The sequence below is a fragment of the Miniopterus schreibersii genome, assembly GCF_964146895.1.
Source record: "Miniopterus schreibersii genome assembly, chromosome: X".
NCBI lineage: Eukaryota > Metazoa > Chordata > Mammalia > Chiroptera > Miniopteridae > Miniopterus > Miniopterus schreibersii.
The window spans coordinates 73,281,735-73,303,499 of record NC_138104.1 but is presented as its reverse complement, the minus strand read 5'-3'; the positions used below and the strand labels follow the sequence as shown (position 1 = coordinate 73,303,499).

Sequence of the window (21,765 nt, the reverse complement as noted above, 5' to 3'; positions counted from 1 at the left end):
TAGCTATTATCAACAAGTAATAACAAGTGTTGAAGAGGTTGTGGAGAAAAAAATATAGTTAAGAAAGACTTGAAATGCTGAGGAATTGGATAGTTTTTTACTTTTTAAATATGTTTTTATTGATTTTTAAAGAGAAAGAAAGGGAGAGTGAGAGATAGAAACACTGATGAGAGAAATATCAACATCAATCGACTGCCTCCTGCACAACCCCCGTTGGGGATCGAGACTGCAATCCAGTCATGTACCCTGACTAGGAATCGAACCAGTGACCTCCTGGTGCATGGGTTGATGCTCAACCACTTAACCACACTGACCAGGCTGGATTATTTTTAAAGTGGTCAGATGTCCTCCTTCGGAAGGTGATATCTGAGCAGAGACTTGAAGGAGGTAATGGAATGAGCCATTAAATCAATGGTAGAAGAGTATTTCAAGAACAGAAAATAGCCAGTGCAAAACCTGCAGGTAAAAGTGTGACTATTATACTTATGGAAGATGTGGAGGGAGCCAGTGAAATGTAGTTGGACTGTAGAGTAGTAACACAATATGGAATCATGTAGAAACTTGTAGTCCATGTAAATAGTTTGATTTTTTCTCTCAGTGAGATGGAGAGCAATTGCAGAGGAGGCATGATCTGGCTTAGCTTTTCAAAGGACACCCCTGGTTGCTGTGATAAGACTAAATATCAAGATAAAGTTATAGGAAGGTAAATCAATAAGGATGTTACTACAACAATCCAGGCAAAAACTGGACTGGCTTCTGTAGAGGTGGCAAAATTGTTCACATTCTCAACATATTTAGAATGCAGACACAATAGAATTTCTGGATGGATTAATGCAAAGGTTGACCCCAGTAGTTTTAATAAGCATCTACAAGTATAATTTTAAATGTTAACTGAGATGAGAAACAACTAAATAGATGAAGTGAGGGGGAAGAAATTAGAATTTTTTTCATAGTTAAAATTGAAATATATATTAGACATCTATGTGGACTTGCACAGTGGACAGTAGACAATAGACTCTGGCATTTACATTGGATATCTAAACTCACAAGCAGAGGGTATATATGGCATATAAGGCCACAATATTGGATGAGATCACCAGGGGGATCTGTGTAGGTTGAAAAGAGAAGGGGACTAAGGATTGAGTTTAAGGCACATCAATTCCAAGAGGTCACAAGGAAAGAAGGAGAACCTGCCAAGAATAGTGAGAAATTACAGCCAGTGAGGTCAAAGAACCAGGAAAGTTTTGTCCTGGAGCCCAGGTATGTATGTGTCAACTTGACTGGATCATGGGGTTTCCAAATATTTGGTAAAATCTTATTTCAAGGTGTATCTCTGGCCCGGCTGGGCATGGCTCAGTGGTTGAGCGTCGACCTGGGACCCAGGCGATCGGGGTTCGATTCCCAGTCAGGACACATGCCAGGGTTACAGGCTCGATCAATGACTCTCTCATCATTGATGTTTCTATCTGCCTCTCCCTCTCCTTTCCTCTCTCTGAAATCAATAAAGATGTATTTAAATTTAAAAAAAAAAAAAAAAAGCAAGGTGTGTCTCTGAGGGTGTTTCCTGATGAAATTAACATTTGAATCCATGGTTTCAGTGAAGCAGTTTGCCCTTCCCAGGGTGGGTGGGAACCATCCAATCCCTTTAGGGTCTGAATAGAACAAAAAGGTGGAGGAGGGAAGAATTTGGCCCTTCCTGCCTGAAGAATTGAGTTGGGGACATGGATCTTCTTCTGTCCTAAGCACTACTGATTCTCAGGGCTTCAGACCACAAATGGAATCTACATCATTGGCTTCTCTGGTTCTTGGGCCGTTGTACTTGAACTTACACCATGGGCTTTCCTGGGACTCCAGCTTAGAGACACCACCAGATCAGGGGACTTCTCAGCCTCCACAATTGCATGAGCCACTTCCTTAGAATAATTCTCTTCCTGTGTATACATCCTGTCTGTTTTGTTTCTGTAGAGAACCCTGAATAATACACGAGGGAAGAGAGTACTTCCAGGTGGAGGGAGTGATCAATTCCGTCCAAAATTATGAATGGGTCTACTAACGAGAGGATTGTGACAGGCATTTGATTTAGAAATATATATATTTTAAATATATCTTTATTGATTTCAGAGAGAGGAAGGGAGAGAAAGAAATAGAAACATCAATGATGAGAGTCATTAATCGGCTGCCTCCTGCACACCCCGACTGGGGATTGAGCCCGCAACCCGGGCATGTGCCCTGACCGGGAATCGAACCTCGATCTCCTGGATCCTAGGCGGACGCTCAACTGTGGAGCCACGCCTGGGCAGGCTATTTAGAAATATTGATGTCATTGTTACCTTGAGCAGAACAGCTTCAGTTTGATGGAAGGTGAACACGCTTGATTGGAGTGTGAATCAGACAAAACGGGAAGAGAGGAATTGAAGACAGTGAGTGTGGATAACTTTCTTTGCTTTCAAGGGGAGAATAAATGGCCCTAAAGATGGTAGAGGGAGTGAGGGGAAAGTAAATCTTTTCTTTTTGTTTTGTTTTTAAGATGGAAAAAAATAACACCAGTTTGTATGCTGACAGAAACAATCTAGCAGAAGAGGAAACTTAATGATGATGTTAGAAATACTGTGAGATCATGAATTTCCTTTTTGACTCAGCCAATCTTGGTAAAGACTTTCTGCTACTTGCAACCGAAACAATTTTCACTAAGACAATGACCAATGTCTTTAGTAGACCTAAGACTTTTCTGCTTTATGCTTATTGAGATAGAACTTTCAGTGTTACTCTCTTTCATTCAGGTTTGGATGATAAATTATGTGGTCACATAAATTGGTTACGAACATTGGTTCTAAAGCCATAGACTCCAGTCCTGGGCTTCTCACTTACAAGCTGTTGTGTTGGAAAATTACATAATTTTTGTACTTCAGTTTCTTCATATGAAAATATGCCTAATCATGACACATATCTCATGTTTTGCTGACCAAATGAGGTTAAGCATTTAAAGAACTTACAAAAGGACTAGCTAAAAGTGGTCAATATTTCATAAATAGTAGGTATTATTAAATCTGCATGCCGCATGGTGCAAAATCCCCCTTTATAGAAAAGAATGTAAACTGCTTGCTGATCTGTTTTGCCCTTTCACACATATAACCTTAAAGGATTAGTTAATATATGATTACAAAAGTGAAATCCATATTATAGGGAAGAAAACAGGGAAATGGAAAGTTTAACTAAGATACAAGAGAAATTTTAAAATAAAAGTTAATTTATGGACTGTGTCAAGATGCTTGCTATGATGGGTAATTTTATGGGTTAACTTGACTGGGCCCCAGTGTGCCCAGATATTAGGTCACACATTGTTCTTAGGGTGTCTGTGAGGATGTTTTGAATGAGAGTAATTATTTCAATTAATATTTGAATGAATAAATCTGACTGCCCTCTCTAACGTGGGTGTCCCATATCTAATCCCTTGAAAACCTGAATAGGACATAAAAACTGACCTTCCCGCAAGCAGGAGGGAACGTTCCCTCTCCTGCCTGAGTGCATGAGGTGAGACACTGGTCTTTTCTTGCCTTTGGACTTGAACTGAAAGAAAGGATCTCCTTGAGTCTCGATCCCAGCAGCTTTTGCAAGTACAGCATGGACTCTCCTGGGTCTGTCTCCAGCTTGCTGACTACAGAAGCTGGGAATTTTCAGCCTCCATAATCATGTCATCCAATTCCTTATACAACATGCCTCTCTCCCTCTCCTTCTCTCTATTTACATATATATATGTATGTATGTATGTGTGTGTATATATCTATATCTATATAATTTATATCTATATCTATATACACACATATATATCCTCTTGGTTCTGTTCCTCTGGGGAACACCGACGAATACACTTGGGAAAGAACAAGCCTATTGTTGAAGTAAAACTACATGATGACATGATGTAACTCAGTAAAGAGGGGGCAGTATGTTCACAGGAATACAGATGATCAGGGTCACAAAATAGGATTAAATAGGATTTTCATAAATAATTGACAATTATTAAAGGTAGGCAGAATTAAAAATGGTCTCCAGATATTTTGCAGCAGCATCCCAGGACTGTGAGTGAGATGAGTTATCACGTTGACAGGTGTGTTAGGTTACCTGGCTAAAGGGATTTTATAGTTCTAATTCAGGTTACTAAACTGTGGGCCTTAAAATAGGGTGATTATCCCAGATTATCCAAAGAGCCTAAACTAATCCCAGGAGCCATTTAAAAGCAGATGGTTTTCTCTGGCCAGCAGCACCAGAAGAAGCAGGAGGGGTTTGAAACCTAAGCAGAACTCAGCACGACACTGCTGGCTTGAAGATGGAGGGAACCACATGACGGGAAATACAGGAGCCTCTAGAACCCGAGAGCAGTCCCTGCAGACACCCATGTGAGGCCTGTCCTGCCACCACAGGACTTGAATCTGCTGAGTGAGCTGGGAGGGAGCTGCTTCCCAGAGCCTCCAGGTAAGATCCCAGCCAAGCTGACACCTTGCTTTCAGCCTTGTGAGACACTAAGCAGAGAACTCACTTGATCCATGCCACACGCCTGAACCATGGAAACTGTGAAATCATAAATATGGGTTGATTTAAGCCACTGAATGTGTGGCAATTTGTTATGCGGCCATAGAAAACTAATATTTACGTTATCAGTGTATTGAATCTGCTGTGGTCAAGGTAATTCCCTGTTACTCAACAACATACTGGACAAGATGAGGATTAATTTCTGGCCCAGCCATAACCACATGTAGCTCTAAGGTGCAAATTAAAATAAATACAGTGGATGGCACAGTGCAGAGAATTCTAAATGTGGTGCAGTGAAGATTAATTGCAATATGGAGGCGAGAACAAATATGAAGTGTGGCAGCAATAAAAAGGTCACTTTCTGGGAAGCCAGGTGCCATATTCAATGTGAACGGCTTGGATGCTGGAGCTGCTCATTCTGTCCCTGACCTTCAGATAAGAGAGAACTTTCAGTGCCAAGGTTCTCTGTGGGGCAACAGCAGACAAGCACAGTCAGGGGAATTGCAGGTAGTGGCTCTGAATTAAATTGAAATAAATCATTATGCAAAAGGGTCTGATGTCATAGACATTCTTTGAAGCTTTAGAGTCAGACAGACTGGCTCCAATACTCTATGATCCCAGCTGAGTTCCAGAATTCTAATTTATTAATTTAGTGTTTGTGTGTGTGCGTGTGTCTGTGTGTGTGTGTGTGTGTATAAAATGCCCCCTTGATAAACAAACTTGACAAATCTTTACAGACCACTAGGGTTAAGATTCACCTGCTTGACTTTCCCCATGTAGAGAGCAGGGTGAGCTTGAATGACCCCGCTAACCCCAGAGCCTACCTCAGCGCCTGGAACATAGAGAATTTCGACTCACATCCCAGCTCCCTATATTCAGTAGCTTCTAGCACCCGTGTATGGCTAACTTCCTGGCTTTATGATCAGTGTAGGCGTTTCTAATAATCTCTCAGTTGTCTGAAATGTCCTCACAGTGGGAGAACTTTGGAAATTCCCCCTAGTCTTTGCAAATACAGAGTGATGATGCAAAATCAAATCTGTGAGCCCCCAGACAATGGAATTTCCATGGATAGCCATGCATGTTCAGTCACAATGACTCAGTTCCCCTGATCTGACTCCTGCTCCTACTGCCTCTGTTCTCTCTCCATCCAATTCTTTGTCTCCTCTTTCCCTTTCTTTTCTTGCAGGACAAATGTAACCTGTAGAGACTTCTAATTCATAAATCGCATTCCTTTCTTTTGATCGTTCCTATGAGATACTTAAAGACTGGAACGATGTTTTATTTGCTGTTTGCACATCCTGTATGAAGTCCACTACAGGAAACATGGTAGGTATTGTGGAAGGTTTGTTGAATTCATTTATTCTGTGTGGAATCACTGACAGCAAAAACACCCACTGCCACTCTGGAGGCAGTACCGTAGGTAGATGTTGTCTATGGAGGGGCCATATGTGTGGCTTCTGAGTATCGGGTGTCACACAAGCCCTTCTACACGCTAGGTGTTGGAGGGCTAGAAATCTGGTTCACTTGTCCATGTGCCTCTACATAGCATAGTCTTCAGCACATGTTATGCTTAAAGCAACAATTCCCAGAACTTAGTCATGTATATGCCTTTCCTTATCTGCCACCCCCAACTATAATATTATTATAAACTCAATATTTTATGTAAATGAAAAGAATTATTTGCTATAAGTGAAACTCTGGAAATAGAATAATGACAGAGGAATGGAATGGAATTTTAAAATTTACCTTGGAGATTCTCAAAGCACAATTTTTTCTCCCATTTTTCTATGTGGGGTATGTTGACCAATACAGGTCTTCTAAATCCGAGCTCTGCAACTTCCTAGCTGTGTGATCAGGGCCAACTTACCTATCCCCCTGAGCCTTAATTTACTCACTTGTGAAACTGGAATAATGGTACTTACGTCATAAGGATTTTACCGAAATTGTCAGTGAGATGTGTAAAGTCCCTGAATCATGGTAGACCCTCATAGATTTTTTATCATCTCTTCTGATATTGTGGTTTAAAAAACAAACAAAACCAAAGAAACAGAATTTCTTTATAAGTATACTGAGAACTGCACCATCAGAAAGTTCACCAGAAGCAACAAGGCAAGGATGCTTCCTCAGAGTTGTAAGCTGGTAGTAAAAGCTAATTGAGTGAAGTTAAAGTTGAGAAACTAAGAGTCTAATTGGTGTTCTCTCCAAGGACATATAATATGTATTTTGAGAAAACTGCTAACAAAACCACTGACTTTCATTGAAAGAAATAACCTGGGAAAAGAGGGGGGGAAAGAAAAGGGAAAGATACATTCCTACCAATCTTGAATTGCAAAGAATGATGCTGGCTCAAAACCCATTCTCACAGCCACTCTACCAAGGTGCTCACTCACAGTGTATCTTTCCAGAACAGGCTGATTTTATTGGGGGTACTTGATACCTTACTGTGCACCGGGAATGCAGCCATTTTCCTGAAAACATTTTTGATAGCAAGTATCACGTGTATGTGCCTGGTTGTCTTACTCTAAGGAGCCTGTGAAATTTGGTTTGCCTCTGAGGGAACGAGTCTCATGGTGCCTGGGCCTGTGTGTGCAGTGTCTCCATAAGGAAACTATATCCCCTCCTACGCTGGTTTGATATCTCTGTGGAAGGGAAGGGCATCCTGCCAAGAACAGTATTTTCACACAAGGAAATTAGCCCTGCAACAAAGGACCCTCCTCAGCATCCACAATCATCAAGAGGCACAAAGGAGTTGTAAATAACAATTATTCAGTCCTTTGCAAGGACTCTAAATAGTCACCTTTCATCTGCCACACAGACATCAGTGTCCAAAGGAGCTGGGGATGAAGAGCTTCTAAAATGTTAGGAGATGGGATGAAAATGTCGGAGAGCTGTATCAGTGAACAAAAGGAGGGGAATAAGATAGGACTGCTGGGGGCAAGACAAGTGGGGGTCTGGCCACAATGCAGTCCTTGTGGAGTGTCATCATCAATGAGCCCTGAGTTTCCACAACATGTAGCTACCTACTAGGTGTCAGATGCTGGGCAATTCACATATTGTCCTCGATCTCAGCATTCTCCCTTATAGAACTGGAAATGGAAATATATCCTTTGAGGGGTTTTATTAGGATTAAATGAGAGAAGATCGATGAAGTGCCTAGGGTAGGCGCCCATGATTACGTGTTCTATTACTTAACATTAATCTCAACTTTGATCTCAAGTACTTCATTCCATTGTTTGGCTTTCATTGTGTGTAATTATATACACATGCTTTATTCTCAATGATAGTTTTATTTACACAAAATATAAGAAAATATTATATATAGATACAGTACATGCCCTACACAGACTTTTTTAAAAAGTGATGAATGATTGAGATCTGGAACCACCACCCCAAGTCATGCTGTGTAGGAAGAACTGTGCTAACCGTATGAGGGATCCACAGACAGTGAATCAGAATCCTGGCCCTCAAATATCTGCCAGTTGACCCTGCTGGGTGGCTCAGTTGGTTGGAGTGTCATCTTGTACCACAGAAGGTGGTGGGTTTGAATCCAGGTCAGGGCACATACCTAGGTTGTGGGTTTGATCCTGGTTGGGGCCTATATGGGAGGCAACAGATCAATGTTTCTCTCTCACATCGATGTTCCCCCTGCCCCTCCAGATCAATAAAACATATATCCTGGGGTGAGGATTTTTATAAAAACCTCCCAGCTGATCAGCAGGCTTTGCATGGCAGCTGACACATGCATGCTGCTGGCACAGATGGCACCTACTGGAATAACTACAGTTTGGAAACAGAAATGTTTTCCCTATTAGTGTCACTTTCAAAAGATTCATTCACTCATTCATTCATTCCACAAATATTCAGCAGTGCGTTTGCAGTTGTATCAAAAAGTGTCCTGGAGGTGGGATAATGACATAAGGCCTTTGTCCTCAAGGGTGTCACAATGCAGCGGGGGAGACAGACACCCTTCATCACATCAAACAGATACTGTCCGGCTGACTAAAATGTGTGCTCAGCAAAGTTCTAGGCTGCTTGAGATATACCAATGAATAGAGGACAATGATCTCTAAGATCAGGGCGCTACTATTCAAGCAGGAGCTATGGGGGAGGGGAGCGATAAGCAGTGCATGTAACAAAGAAGTAAAGAACACAGTCAGTTAGTTGGTAAGTAGTATAACAAACAGACAATTTAGGCCAAGGTAACGGGGATAAGGAATATGGGTGGGGTTGGAAAAGATGCCTGCACTCAGCAATATAAAATATGGTGGCCTGGGCAGGCCTCTGTGAGGAGGTGAGAACTGAGCAAGGCTTTGATGGAAGGGAGGATGTCAGTCAGGCAAATGGACTAGCTAGAGCAAAGATGCTAAGGAGGGAGCCTGGCTGACATAATCCAGAAACGGCAAGGGTCCAGGTGAGTTGGGGATGAGTGACTAAAGCAGAGAATCATAGCCATCAAGTCAAAGAGGAAAGTGTAGGGCCTTCAAGAGCTGTGTGAGGATTCACACTTGACTCTGATGCAGGACCGGAGGAGCACTAGACAGTGTTGCAGCGCTGAATTCGAAGTCTACAGAGGGGGCAGTATCAGGGAAAAGAGGACACTGCAGTCAGGGAACCAGAAGTAGTGACTGAGGAATCAGTGAGTGCTGCCTCTTTGAGAGACTGGAAACACCCACCTGGACTAGATATCCCTCCATCTTTGTGTCCACACCCTTGACTACACATCTATGCCATTCCTCACAAAATCACAACAGTCAAAGTTTTGTATCCATCCCGAGGTTCATCGATTAATCCAGGAGAAAAACTGGAGAGGTATTTTTTGTTCAATCACTTTGTCTTTGACAAGCCTTTCCTGAGCTACGTAGTACAGACCCACTATGAGGCCACCTCTGTGGTTCAGGGAGAAGTAGTGCACACAAAGAAGCAAAGAAGTAGGGGACATGTGGAGAGTGATTTGAAAGACACAACCCACCAAACTTCCCCGAGTGAAAAGATATGTCAGAGCTCCCTATGTTCACTCAACTTTCACTTTAAATCTCTCATGAACAATGAACAGGTACAATAATAACAGGCCTTTGTGATCCATGTAGCCCCTGTCATGCTCTTTCACTCAGTCAACACCCCATGACCATGCTTCTAATGTCGCTGTCACTTTCCAATCTGCCTGCTCCTTCCTAACTCAGAAAAAAATGCAGAAATATGCACCTCAGCCTTGTTGGTCCCAGAGCAGATCCTCTCAGCTTTAGACCATGACATAGAAGCCATGTTCTCCCTGGTGCCTGGATATTCTAAGGGGAAAGGATGGAAGAGAAGGAAGTCTGTACCAAAGCAATGACACGTATGGTGCATCTCAGCAACTCTCAACAGATGTGAGATTTCTCATAGTGAATGGAAGAGGATGACCTTTGGAGTGAGGCAGACCAAGGTGTGAATCTCAGCTCCATCACTTACTGCCTTACTTACTTAAACCCACCTCAGCCTGTTTCTTAATCTGCTTAAGGGGGATTTTGATACTCATTTTTCAAGTTTGTTGGTGAATAAATATTTAGTGCATAAAATAAAGCAGACCATCAATAATCAAAATCAATGCTGGCAGTGATGACAAAAGAGAGTATCTTCTTTTCTGTATCACCTCATTCCGTTTTATGCTCTCAGCAGGAATTGAACTTCGAGTTGTTAAGTAACATGTCAGGGTGACACACATAATTGCTGGGAGTGAGATAGGCACTCAGGTGTTCTTTTCACTATATTGTGCAAGAGGGGAACATCCAATTGGGAAAATAACTTTCTTTGAACTCAGTGACTCTGAGCAAATGAACACCAAAGAATGTCCCAAAAAAATGCAGCTCTTGCCCTAGCTAGTGTGGCTTAGTGGTTAGAGCATTGGCCCAGCGCACCTAGGGGTCGTGGGTTTGATTCCCAGTCAAGGGCATGTGCCTGGGTTGCAGGTTCCACCCCCAGCCCAGGGTGGGGTGCATGAGGAAGGCAACCAATTGATGTGTCTCTCTCACATAGATGTTTCTCTCTCCCTCCCCCTTCCCTTCCTCACTTCCCCTCTGTCTAAAATCAATGGAAAAAATATCCTCAGGTAAGGACTAACAACAGCAACAACAACAGACATAGCTCTGGATGAAAATAATCCTTTTGACAAGACAGGGTAATGCTGTGAGGCCACAGGCTAGAGAGACATGAAGACTTGAATTCAAACACAAACTCCACTCTAAGCCGTCTCTTCTATGAAACGGAATAACTGCCTCCTTAAGATTCAATTGTCTGTCAGTTAAAAAGGGCACAGGGCTCAACACAGGCTCTGCACATAGACTGCTCACGGCATGTATTACCTATCTTAACCTCATCCCTTTCCCTGACTCCAGGGAAAGTTCAATGTCAACTTCTTCAAGCAGAGGTGAAATTTCTACTCTGAACAATACTTTGTCTTTATTTCTGGTTGGGTATTGATGAATGGCAGTTAATGGTTGTGTCAGCTAGTTTTGATGCATAACAAACCACCACCACTCCCAACTTAGTGACTTTAAACAGCAACCAATTCCTGCCCTCACAATTCTGCAGCTCAACAATTTCAGCTGGGCTCAGCTGAGTGGTCCTTCTGCTGTTCTCAGAAGGCTTACTTATGCGTCTGTGGTCAGTGCCCTGTCAGCTAGGTGGCTCTGCTGGGGGTGGCTCGTGTTCTAGGATGGTCTCACTCACATTCCTGGCATGTGGTTCGTTGTCAGCTGGGGTGAAGGGCATGCATGGGCCATGGGTCTCTCATCATCCACCTAACCCGAGCTTCTTCATATTGTTGGCAGCATCTTGCTTGAAGAGCAGCAAAAGGGGGCAAACCCCAGTGTGCAAGCGCTTTTCAAATCTCTGCTTGCTTCACTCTTGCCATTCTCCCGCTGGACAAAGGGAGCTCCATCTCCAACACCAACGACAATGTGGGAGGAGATGCAGGCACCCATGCACAAATTGCAGTTGTTACTGTAACAGATTACTATTACAGCAGTTCATCAAATGACCTTGTTCGTCACTGGGGAAATTCTGAACACTGGACAATACTTAACCGAGTGGTAGAATGCTAGTCTCTCAAAAGTGATTTTCACCCTTCTTTAGAAAAAGCCACAACTACCTTGCCCTATTATTGTAATAGGTGAATGATAAAATTATTGTATGAAATTCTGGGGACAAAAAACTAGTTTCAAATTTTCCTTGGCATTGTACTAAACCTGTAAGTTGTGGGTCTCTTTTTCCACTAGCATGCTATGTATGTCTTGGCCAGTAGGAATCCAACCCATACCTCTTTCCATATTATAATGTTGCTATTCCTCTCCCTTCCAATAAACATACCTCCAGCAGAGGCATTTTGCATAGGCATAATCTGATGAAGAAGTAATGGAATAAACTAGAAAATGGCCCCTCTGGTGACACAAGCAGATAGTACCTGGTATTGGGAAGTAGATTTGTGATGTGGCTGGGGCCTGGTTGGACCACTCTTCTGCCCAGACATCAGCCCGCTCTCCTGCCTTAGTTAGGGGTCCTTCTGATTTATCCAAATCATCGTTCAAAGCTGAGTACAAGTTTATCATTTTCTACTAAAATGACCTAACCATATTTTTAGGATCCCATGGTATAATTTATTTGGGGGTGGTTGACATTGCTACGGTGAATGTCATTTCCCCATTCTAATTTTTAAAGATATTTTTATTGATTTTTAAAGAGAGAGGAAGGGAGAGGGACAGAGAGAAACATCGATGCCAGAGGGAAGCATGGATCCGCTGCCTCCGGCACACCCCCTACCGGGATCGAGCCTGCAACCCTGGCATATGCCCTGACCTGGAATCGAACCAGCAACCTTTCAGTGCACAGGATGACGCCCAAATGAGCCGCACTGGCCAGGGCTCCCCATTCTAACTTTGCAGATGATTATTGCTGGTACACATGAACGCTCTTGGCATTTTAAACGTTGTTATTTCATTCTACCATTTAAAGGAATTTATATTTACACCATTAGGTTTTTCCCAAGACCACATCCGCATCATCCGCAAATAATGACAATTGTGCCTTCTTTACCAAAACGATGGACTTTTTTCTCTTTGCAACCTCATTACACTGGAAAGAACACCTAAAACAATATTTAATGATATTGGTGATAATAGGTATATTTGCCTAAATCCTGATTGTAATGGATTTTTTCTTAGTGGTTTAACATCCCTTGTGTATTTGTGAGTATGGGCACACTGAGGAATACTGCCTGCTAAAATCTCTTTTCCTCATTTGCTGCTGCTGCTGCTGTTGTTGTTGTTAATCCTCACCTGAGGATATTTTTCCCACTGAATTGTAGAGAGAGTGGAAGGGAGGGGGGGAAGGGGGAGAGGGAGAGAGAGAAACATCGATGTGAGAGAAATACACGTAGATTGGTTGCCTGCCGTATGAGCCCAACCAGGGCCTGGGACCAAACGTGCAGTCCAGGTACATGCCCTTCACTGGGAACCGAACCCAAGGCCCTTTGGTGCTTGGTCCCACACCCTAACCACTGAGCCACACCAGCCAGGGCTCCTCATTTGTTTTTAATCACGGGGTGTTTCATTCCTTCATATGTTCTTGATCACCATAGATCGCTAAAATATGGTCAGTAGCAGTAGTGTCTTTTTAGGTTAAAGTCATTCTCCTTATGTCTCCATTCAGTCATTTTCTTCATATACGGCCCATACACTTTTATCCTATTATGCTCTAGGTATTGCACGTGTCTGTTGCTGCTGGGAACAGGATCATTTTTATGAGCTATTCTGGTTATAAATGGAGTGGAGCAGACCCTGGGAGGCTGAACTAACTTGTTATTTAAACTTTGGACTGTATGTTTCATAACTACTTTCCACTTACATCTCAGTCGATTTCCCCTTGACGAAGGAATTCTTTCATTGGAGGAGTGAGTTCTGGGTGATGGTGCTTGCCTGATGCCAGCAGCGTGCCTGTTGCTAAGAGAGAGACAGAGAGGCATAAGTTGCAATATGGCAAAAGTTGAGGGACATCAGAGGTCTTCTCCATAAGGCCACTACCACTGTTCGAGTAGGAATACAATACAAAAACTGAAAAGGGGAGGGAAAGCTTTAGGCTGTTGGAATTTTGGCTGGGGGGTGGGGGCCACTGCTTGGCCTGGAGGACAGGATGACCGAGCAGAGAGGTGTGAGAGCACCAGGTGGACTTGCTGCGGTCCCACGCCAGGAGGCTTCTAAATATGAAAATGTAGGATATGAAAGGATTTCCGTAGGCATGTTTTCCCAAACCCCAACCAGTACTTATCAATGAGAAACAGAAGGGTGGAGTGCGTGGAGGGTGGAGACTCTTGGGAGGTCATAAAAAACACTACTCGGGATGTTTCTCCAGCTGTTGGATGAATGTGACTCCAAGGCAAGGAGGCAGCAGGCGAGGGGCTTACTGATGAAGAAAACTGAGGCGCGGGGGAGGTGAGACGTCAATAGGGGTTGAAGAGAAGCGTCAAGTTCTGTGGGCTGTGCCAAGGTGCCTGGCAAGGTGAAGAACCTGTTGAAGAGATAAAACTGCATGATGTGACTCAGCAAAGATTAGGTAAGACTTTGATCCAAGAATACCGAGATCATCTTGACGAACCCGAGCCTTGGTATAAATAAGCCGGGACCGTTCCTTAATGGGCGACCCTGAAGTTGCACTTGACCGTACTGTGTGGAGAATGGCTGCCCGTGTGCGTCGCGAAGCTGTGGGCGGTGAGGAGAAACGTCCCGGGCTTCCACAGCCACGTTCAGCTCCGAGGCACACGTGGGAACAGTGCCAGCCCAAATCACAATGCGGTGAACCTAACTCCGCGTGAAAGAGATTCCCAGCCAGAGAGGTGCGGGGCGCCTGCGCAGTGGGCCCGAGGCGCCGCGCTGCGGGAGTCGCGAGACCCCCGCCCCCGCCCCCGTCCCTCGCCCTCCGGCGGGAACGCGCACGTGGAAAGCGACGCGCACGCGCACGCGAAGGCGCCTCACCTCCCTCTACCGTGCCGGGCGGCTGAGGAGGGGGGAGACGCGCGGAGGAGCCGCGGGTGGGCTGCGTGCGGAGCGGCCGCAGCGGCCAGGGCGCCTCCTCCACGCAGGCGTCTGCGCGCTCTCGGACCCCGGACCCCGGACCCCGGCCGCGGAGGGGCGGACTGACTGACGTTCTCGCGGTTCCCGCCCCCGCCGCGCCCCGCCCCCGCCCCCGCCTCATCTTGTCTTAGGCTCGGGGCTCGCGGGCTGAGCCGCTTCTCTCTCCCCGCCCCTCGCAGCGCCTCTTTCTCTCCGCAGCACCTCAGCCGGCGGCGGCGCCCGGAGCAGCAGCGAGCGCGGGAGCAGGCGGCCTGGAGGATGAAGTGCAAGCCCAACCAGACGCGGACCTACGACCCGGAGGGTTTCAAGAAGCGGGCGGCGTGCCTGTGCTTCCGGAGCGAGCTCGAGGACGAGGTGCTGCTCGTGAGTAGCAGCCGGTACCCCGACCGCTGGATCGTGCCGGGCGGGGGCATGGAGCCCGAGGAGGAGCCGAGCGGCGCGGCCGTCCGAGAGGTGTACGAGGAGGCGGGAGTCAAGGGGAAGTTAGGCCGGCTCCTGGGCGTCTTCGAGCAGAACCAGGATCCCAAGCACAGGACCTACGTGTATGTCCTGACTGTCACTGAGGTTCTGGAGGATTGGGAAGATTCGGTGAGCATTGGGAGGAAGCGAGAGTGGTTCAAAATCGAAGATGCCATCAAGGTCCTCCAGTGCCACAAGCCCGTGCACGCCGAATACCTGGAGAAACTAAAGCTGGGCGGTTCCCCCACCAATGGAAACTCCGTGCCCGGGAGCGACCCCTAGTATGTACCGCTCCTGCACAGCCCCCTCTGCTTTCCGCCGGCCCCAGAGCACCTAGTGCCCGCGCACCTCCAGTGTCCCGTGCGGGCTCCCCGGGGGAGGGGGGCTCCTTTTGTTTCCTTGGCAGACTCTGAATCACGCTTGCAAAGTGTCTCGCTTGCCAGGCACTGTTTTCGGACAATGTGCACGTTTTTCAGATGCTGTGAGAATCGCTTCTTGGTAGCGCTGTTTAACATAGTTCACATGGGTTTTCTCGGAAGGTGCCTTAACTGCTCACCCAGCTCTTGGGGTGTGTGTGTGTGTGTGTGTGTGTGTGTGTGTGTGTGTGTGTGTGCCCGCGCGCGCCTGTGTGCACTTTTGGTACCGGCCTTGTGGTTTTGTAGCGAAGGCATTTAAAATCTGATCACCTTGGTTGTCTGGCATCTTTCATTAATTTTCTTTTTTAAGTTGTCTCCTCGTTCACGGTATTAGCCCTTGTCAGCAAGCCCTTCTGTGCTGGAAATTGGTTTAAATGATGAGTTTTGAATTAAAAAAGAGAAAATTTAAGAAATTGGACAACGTGTGCTCTTGCCATACTCGACAATAATTTTATCTTCAGAAATGTGTTCTAATTTGCCCTTTTCAGAGATTTCTTTACTCACACGTACATAATTTCATTTGCGAAAATTGCTCACCACTGCTAGGTCTTTTTCTTTTTTTTTTTTTAATCCTTACCCAAGGATATTTTTTTCCCATTGCTTTTCAGAGAGAGTGGAAGGGAGGGAGGGAGGGAGAGAGAGAGAGGGAGGGAGGGAGGGAGGGAGGGAGGGAGGGAGGGAGGGAGGGAGGGAGGGAGGGAGGGAGGGAGGGAGGGAGGGAGGGCAAGAGAAAGAGGAGAGCATGGATGTGAGAGCGGGACACGTGGATTGGTTGCCTCTGGCAGGTGCCCCAACTGGGGCCTGGGCATCAAGCCTGCACCTCAGGTATGTGTCCCTGGTGAAATTGAACTGGGGACCCTTGGGTCCTCCCGCTGAGGCTCTAACCACTGAGCCAGACACTGCTAGGTTTTGACTGCTTACTTGAAATGGCCATTCCCCGTGTAGCCCAAATGTAGTGTAACAAAATATTACTTTATAGAGTAGATATTTCTCAGGAAGGTATTGGTAGCCAAACACATCCATATATCTTATCGGGAAAAGTATTCGTAGAGCATGATGTAGCATGCTCAGCTTCCAACACCCGCTGCCCCTGTCTCAGGACCCTTAGAACAACCATGGTTTTCTCAACATAAACTAGTTTTTTTAAAAAGTTATTTCACATATTTGAATTTAGCAACGTTCCAGTTAAACTTCCTGACTATGAGTAACCACAGGAATGGGATCTGTATGCTGATCACATCCCAACTGAGTGAGGTACCTTTCTTGATATTCAGCCATTACAGACTTTGAAAGTGGTGGGACACCTGACCAATCTCTCCTAAAGATTTAGAATAAACATTTTGTCTCACGTGACAATCTATTTGGAGTGATGAATTAAAAACTCTTACATTTGCCTCTGTACTTGCTTGTCATCAGCACTCTCATCTGAAATACTTAGATCTCTCTTCTGGAACTTCATCTCTTTCACCCACCGATGTCCTACTTCCTCAAGTGGGTATTGGGGGTGGAAAACCCATTCCTAATTTTTTTTAAAGTATGTATTCATTGATTTCAGAGAGAGGAAGAGAGATGGAAACATCAATGATGAGAGAGTCGTCATTGATTGGCTGCCTCCTGTACACCCCCAACTGGGGATCGAGCCTGCAACCTGGGTATATGCCCTGACCTGGAATCAAACCAGGATCTCTTGGATTCTAGGTCAGTGTTCAAGCGATGAGCCACGCCCAGCTGGACCCATTCCTAATTTTTAGGGCAACCTAGAATATATCCTGTCTTTTAATTATTACTGATTAAGTTATCAGTCATCTTTTTGAAAGAACACTTATGCATTCTGTATTAAGAAATTTTGAAAGTGTAGATCCCTCTTGATACTGTTCAACTTCTCTTCAAAGGTTGAAGAAAGGCATACTTTGTTAAAAGAGAATGGGCGGGGGGCATTTTTGTACATAAAACATGAAATCTTAAAAGTATTGGGTGGACAGGAAGAGATTGACCAAAAAATTATAAGCATATATGCACAGCCCATGGACACAGACAATAGACAGGGGAAGAACTGGGGAGGGGTGGGAGATGGGAGGAAAGGGGTAAAGGGGAGAAAATGGGAGCATCTGTAATATTTTCAACAGTAAAATAAATTTTAAAAAATTAAATCAGCTTATAAAAAATTATTCTACAGAACAATAATGAATATAACTGGATAACTGGAATTCACTTTGTTATTCTACAGATTAACCTTTTAAAGAGAATACAATACTTGGTAGAATTGAAATTTTTTAAAAATTTATTTTTAAAATAAGATTTTTCCATAGCCCTGGCCGGGTTGGCTCAGTAATGAGAGTGTTGGCCTGTGGACTGAAGTGTCCTGGGTTCATTTCCAGCCAATTGCAAGTGCCTGGGTTGCAGGCTTGGGGTGCATGCAGGAGGCAACCAATCTCTCTCTCTCTCTCTCCCTCTCTCTCTCTTTCTCTCTCCTCTCCACTCTCTCTGAAAAGCAATGGAAAATATCCTCAGGTGAGGAGAAAAAAAAAAAATCTGTCCCTATATAAATGTCCAAATAAAGTACATATTGTAGTTAACAATAATTAACTGTTATCAAAGGAATGAGTGGTATAAAAATGAATAGCTTTTAAAAGTCAGTTATGTAATTTCATATTCTAAATTATGCAGAATTATCAAATGTTTTTCAAAATTTACCTGTTTCTTCACCCTGACCTGCTGGCTCAGTTGGTTGAATGTTGTCCTGTACACCAAAAGGTTGCAAGCTTGATTCCTGGTCAGGGCACATAGCTAGGTTGTGGGTTCGATCCCTGGTCGGGGCGTATACAGGAGGCAACCAGTGATGTTTCTCACATCAATGTTTCTCTCTCCCTTCCTCTCTCTAAAATCAATAAACATATCCTCAGGTGACCATTTAAAAAAAAACTATCTGTTTCTTTGTACAGAAAGAAGTCTTTTTTTAAAAAAAAACTTTCTAATTTCTAAAAGTTGACCTTTTTTAGTCCAACAATCCAAGTCGACTGATAGATATTCTCAGTAACCTGAGATTTTTCAAAGTACATATACACTAACTTCAGAGAAAATGAATTACTGCTTTGCGACTATTTCATACATAAAACTGCCTCCATCTAAAATGCTGCCACAAATATTTGGGAGGTTTAATTTATACATGGCATTCTTAGAGATAATAAAGCAAAATCTTATGTTTTGACTTTTATACTATGTATTTGACAAATGTGAAAAGTATTACTGTTGATGTTTATCAACACTTAAAGAGTGGTTAGCCTGTAAGTATTTACTGTATTTTATTCAGAAATATTTGGATTGCCAAAATATCTTCAATTTATGCAATTTGTAAAACCTCTGTGGTTTTCATTTCTAAATCACAACATAATATTTTACAATTATCACACTAAGTTAAGTTTTCAAATTCACACAGGCAATTCTTGGTATATATGCTTCTGGAGTTCAGTCTAAAAAAATTAAATTTAAAAAAGAAAAACAAAAAGACTTTCATTTTGAAAGAGAAATCAAAAAACTTCAGACTAAGTTGACATATCTGTTTTATATATAACCAGATGTCCTCCAAGAGTTTAATAGACAGTTGGGGTTTTCTGCTTACATAGTCATTGCATAGACCCATGCATTGCTTATGTGGTAATTGCACTAAAAATGTACAGGTGAATCTTTCAGCTTATACCCCTCCCAGAAAACAGTACATTGATCAAAGACAACGCTTCCAGACATGAGATAGAAATTTGTTTTCAGCACGTTATTTTAGAGGCTGTTTTCCCCCCAACTGTACAACTGCCTGTTCTTATTCTTAAAATAAGTTTTAAGATGTGTTGGAGTAAATTTTCATTTGAGAAAATTGTAAAAATTTCAACAGTTTTATATTTAGAAACATCAAATAACTATTAGGGGTGTGTGTGTAAGAGTAGAAATAGGCAGCTTGTAAAGTACCAGCAACATTAGAGACATCTTCTGGGACAGAAAGTTTATAGGGCTCTGAAGCTAGAGCTGCCCCTCTCACTTCCCATTCATTGGAGTTCAATTGTAAGAAAGAGCAATTCCTCCATCAATAGTTGTTTACTGAGAAAAGGGAGGTGAAAGTGTGTCTGTAGAGACTACTGTACTAACAGCTGGCCAGAGTTTTCTTTTTCAGGGTTCCTTTTGTGGAAGCATCAAGCAAAACAGGAAATATTTTCAGCATCATTCTAGCATTGTAATCATTCTTTTGAATGACTGTTGGCCTGTTAGACTGTGAACTCTGAGGACTAGGACCCAGCCTGATTTCTGCTAATATCCTCAGTGGCGAGAACAGTGGCTAAACTTTGGAGACATTTGTCATTGATCCAGAGATTAGAAGTATCTACTACTAGTGTATTCTTGATTTCTTAGCTTCAGATGTTAGCTGAGACAATGTTACTCCCTCAGGCTCTCATCTGGCCTCTCAGCGGAACTGCATTGGATAATTCGCTGATGGCTTTTCCAGTAAAAAGTGGCTAATGAACCATAGTAGACCATCAATAAACATTTGCTGACTAGAGGAATTGATGAACCAATAAAACTATTAATGATAGTTTTTTTTTCAGATTTACTTTGAAAGAATCAAGTATGTATACCCAGTGATGAATGGAATTGTGAAGCACAACTCATACTATCAAGAACGCAGCTCATCCTATGCTTTTGGACACTTCTCCCCTGTTTATTACAATGACAATTTTCCAAGCTGTTGCACTACCACTGTATCTGTACAGATTTCTAATTTGGCACTTATGGCCTTTTCTGTGCTTTTATGATTGTGTCTGTATTTCCCACCAGTTTAAATGACCTTGAGTGCAAGGGCCTTATTTCCTTAGTCTTTTTATATATCTAGCATACAAGATATCACTTGAAATGTAGACATCACTGAAGATTTGTCTAAATAATATTTTATAATGACACTGAGTGGTAAAGCTTTCACCTTCTAATTGGGTGTTAGTACAATAAATGCTCTCTCTAACACACATGTGGCTTTTGTACATCAGGTGTCAAGTGTTTCAAGGCATCTGTGAGATATCAGAAAGCAAAAATTCTGTGATATTATGTGCCTCCTGATGGTATTATATACTATACCACCTATCAAATATATTTGCCAATATTTTAGACTTAAATCTAACTGTGCCTCTAGCTATAAATCCTAATCTATAGAAAATACAGGGAACAGAGAAACATACACCAGAGAGATGATATCAGCAGAATCCAGACTGTAGAAAATTCTACAGGACAGGTGACCCAGTTTCTTCAGTAAATGAATGGCCTGGATGAAAGAAATGGGAGGATGAACCTATAGATTAAAAGAGACTTAAGAGACATATGAACCAATTGTAACATGGATCTTTTTTGGACCCTGATTTGACCAAACTAAAATACATTTATAAGGCAATCTGGATAATTTGAAAATTGACTTGATATTTGATATTAGTTAGGATAATGGTGTTGTGGTTATGTTGAAAACAAAAGAGTTGTTATCTTTTAAAGACATATTCTCAAACATTTACAGTTGAAATGATGTCTGGAATTTGCTTCAAAATAATAAGACTGGATGTTAAATGTGTTGGGAGATATTGATGAAATAAGATTGGCCTGACTTGATAATGGTTGAAGCTGGGTGATGGCTAAATGATGGTTCATTATATGTTTCTCTCTACTTTTGTGTGTTTGACATTTTCCATAATAAAAAACTAATTTAAAAAATTATCAGTGTTCTTATTAAAGCTAATATTTAAGGCACAGAGAAAAAAGAAGAGGAAAAATTTTAGATTGTTTAGAATATGTTGGCTCAGGGGTGCCACTTCTGACCCAAGAGGTCAAAAGCTTAAAAAGAGAGGGGCAACATACCCTGGACTGGCTAGTGTTTCCCTTGCTACAGACCAGTGTTAGGAGTTTTTTCTCTAATTTGGCTCATTAAAATAGGAAGAGTTAAATTCTTATTTATATCTATCAGAACATGGGAATAGATTCTCATGTTCTGTTAAGCAGGATTTTTGACAACACAGTCCAGTTCGTATCAATGTGAAAAATCAAAGGGCTGGAGTCTCCAGAGAGCAAGTTATGTAATTTTATACAAATCCACAAAATGACATTTTTGAATCTTTTTTTTAAAGGGAATAGTGGCTGCAGACTTATTAGTTGCATATTCATTAACTTTAAAGTTATATATGAAGGTAGGTGAAACAGGAAGGTAAGTAGTCAACATTCCTGACTGCACTGAACCATTTTGT

At 43.0% G+C, this 21,765-nt stretch overlaps 1 protein-coding gene across 3 annotated transcripts; it reads left to right on the top strand.

The window, feature by feature from the left end:
• The first annotated feature begins 14,538 nt into the window (after nt 1–14,538).
• On the top strand, nt 14,539–21,227 carry NUDT10 (nudix hydrolase 10). 3 transcript variants are annotated; one of them, XM_081126847.1, is made up of 2 exons: nt 14,539–15,215; nt 20,095–21,227. In XM_081126847.1, the coding sequence occupies exons 1-2, from the start codon at nt 14,886–14,888 to the stop codon at nt 20,299–20,301; spliced, it is 537 nt and encodes a 178-aa protein (XP_080982973.1). In that variant the 5' UTR covers nt 14,539–14,885; the 3' UTR covers nt 20,302–21,227. The 3 variants fall into 3 exon arrangements, with proteins under 3 accessions (XP_080982973.1, XP_080982975.1, XP_080982974.1); XM_081126849.1 differs by having other exon boundaries at nt 14,542–15,367; XM_081126848.1 differs by lacking the exon at nt 20,095–21,227 and adding an exon at nt 16,677–17,081 and having other exon boundaries at nt 14,719–15,367.
• The last annotated feature ends 538 nt before the right edge of the window (nt 21,228–21,765 follow it).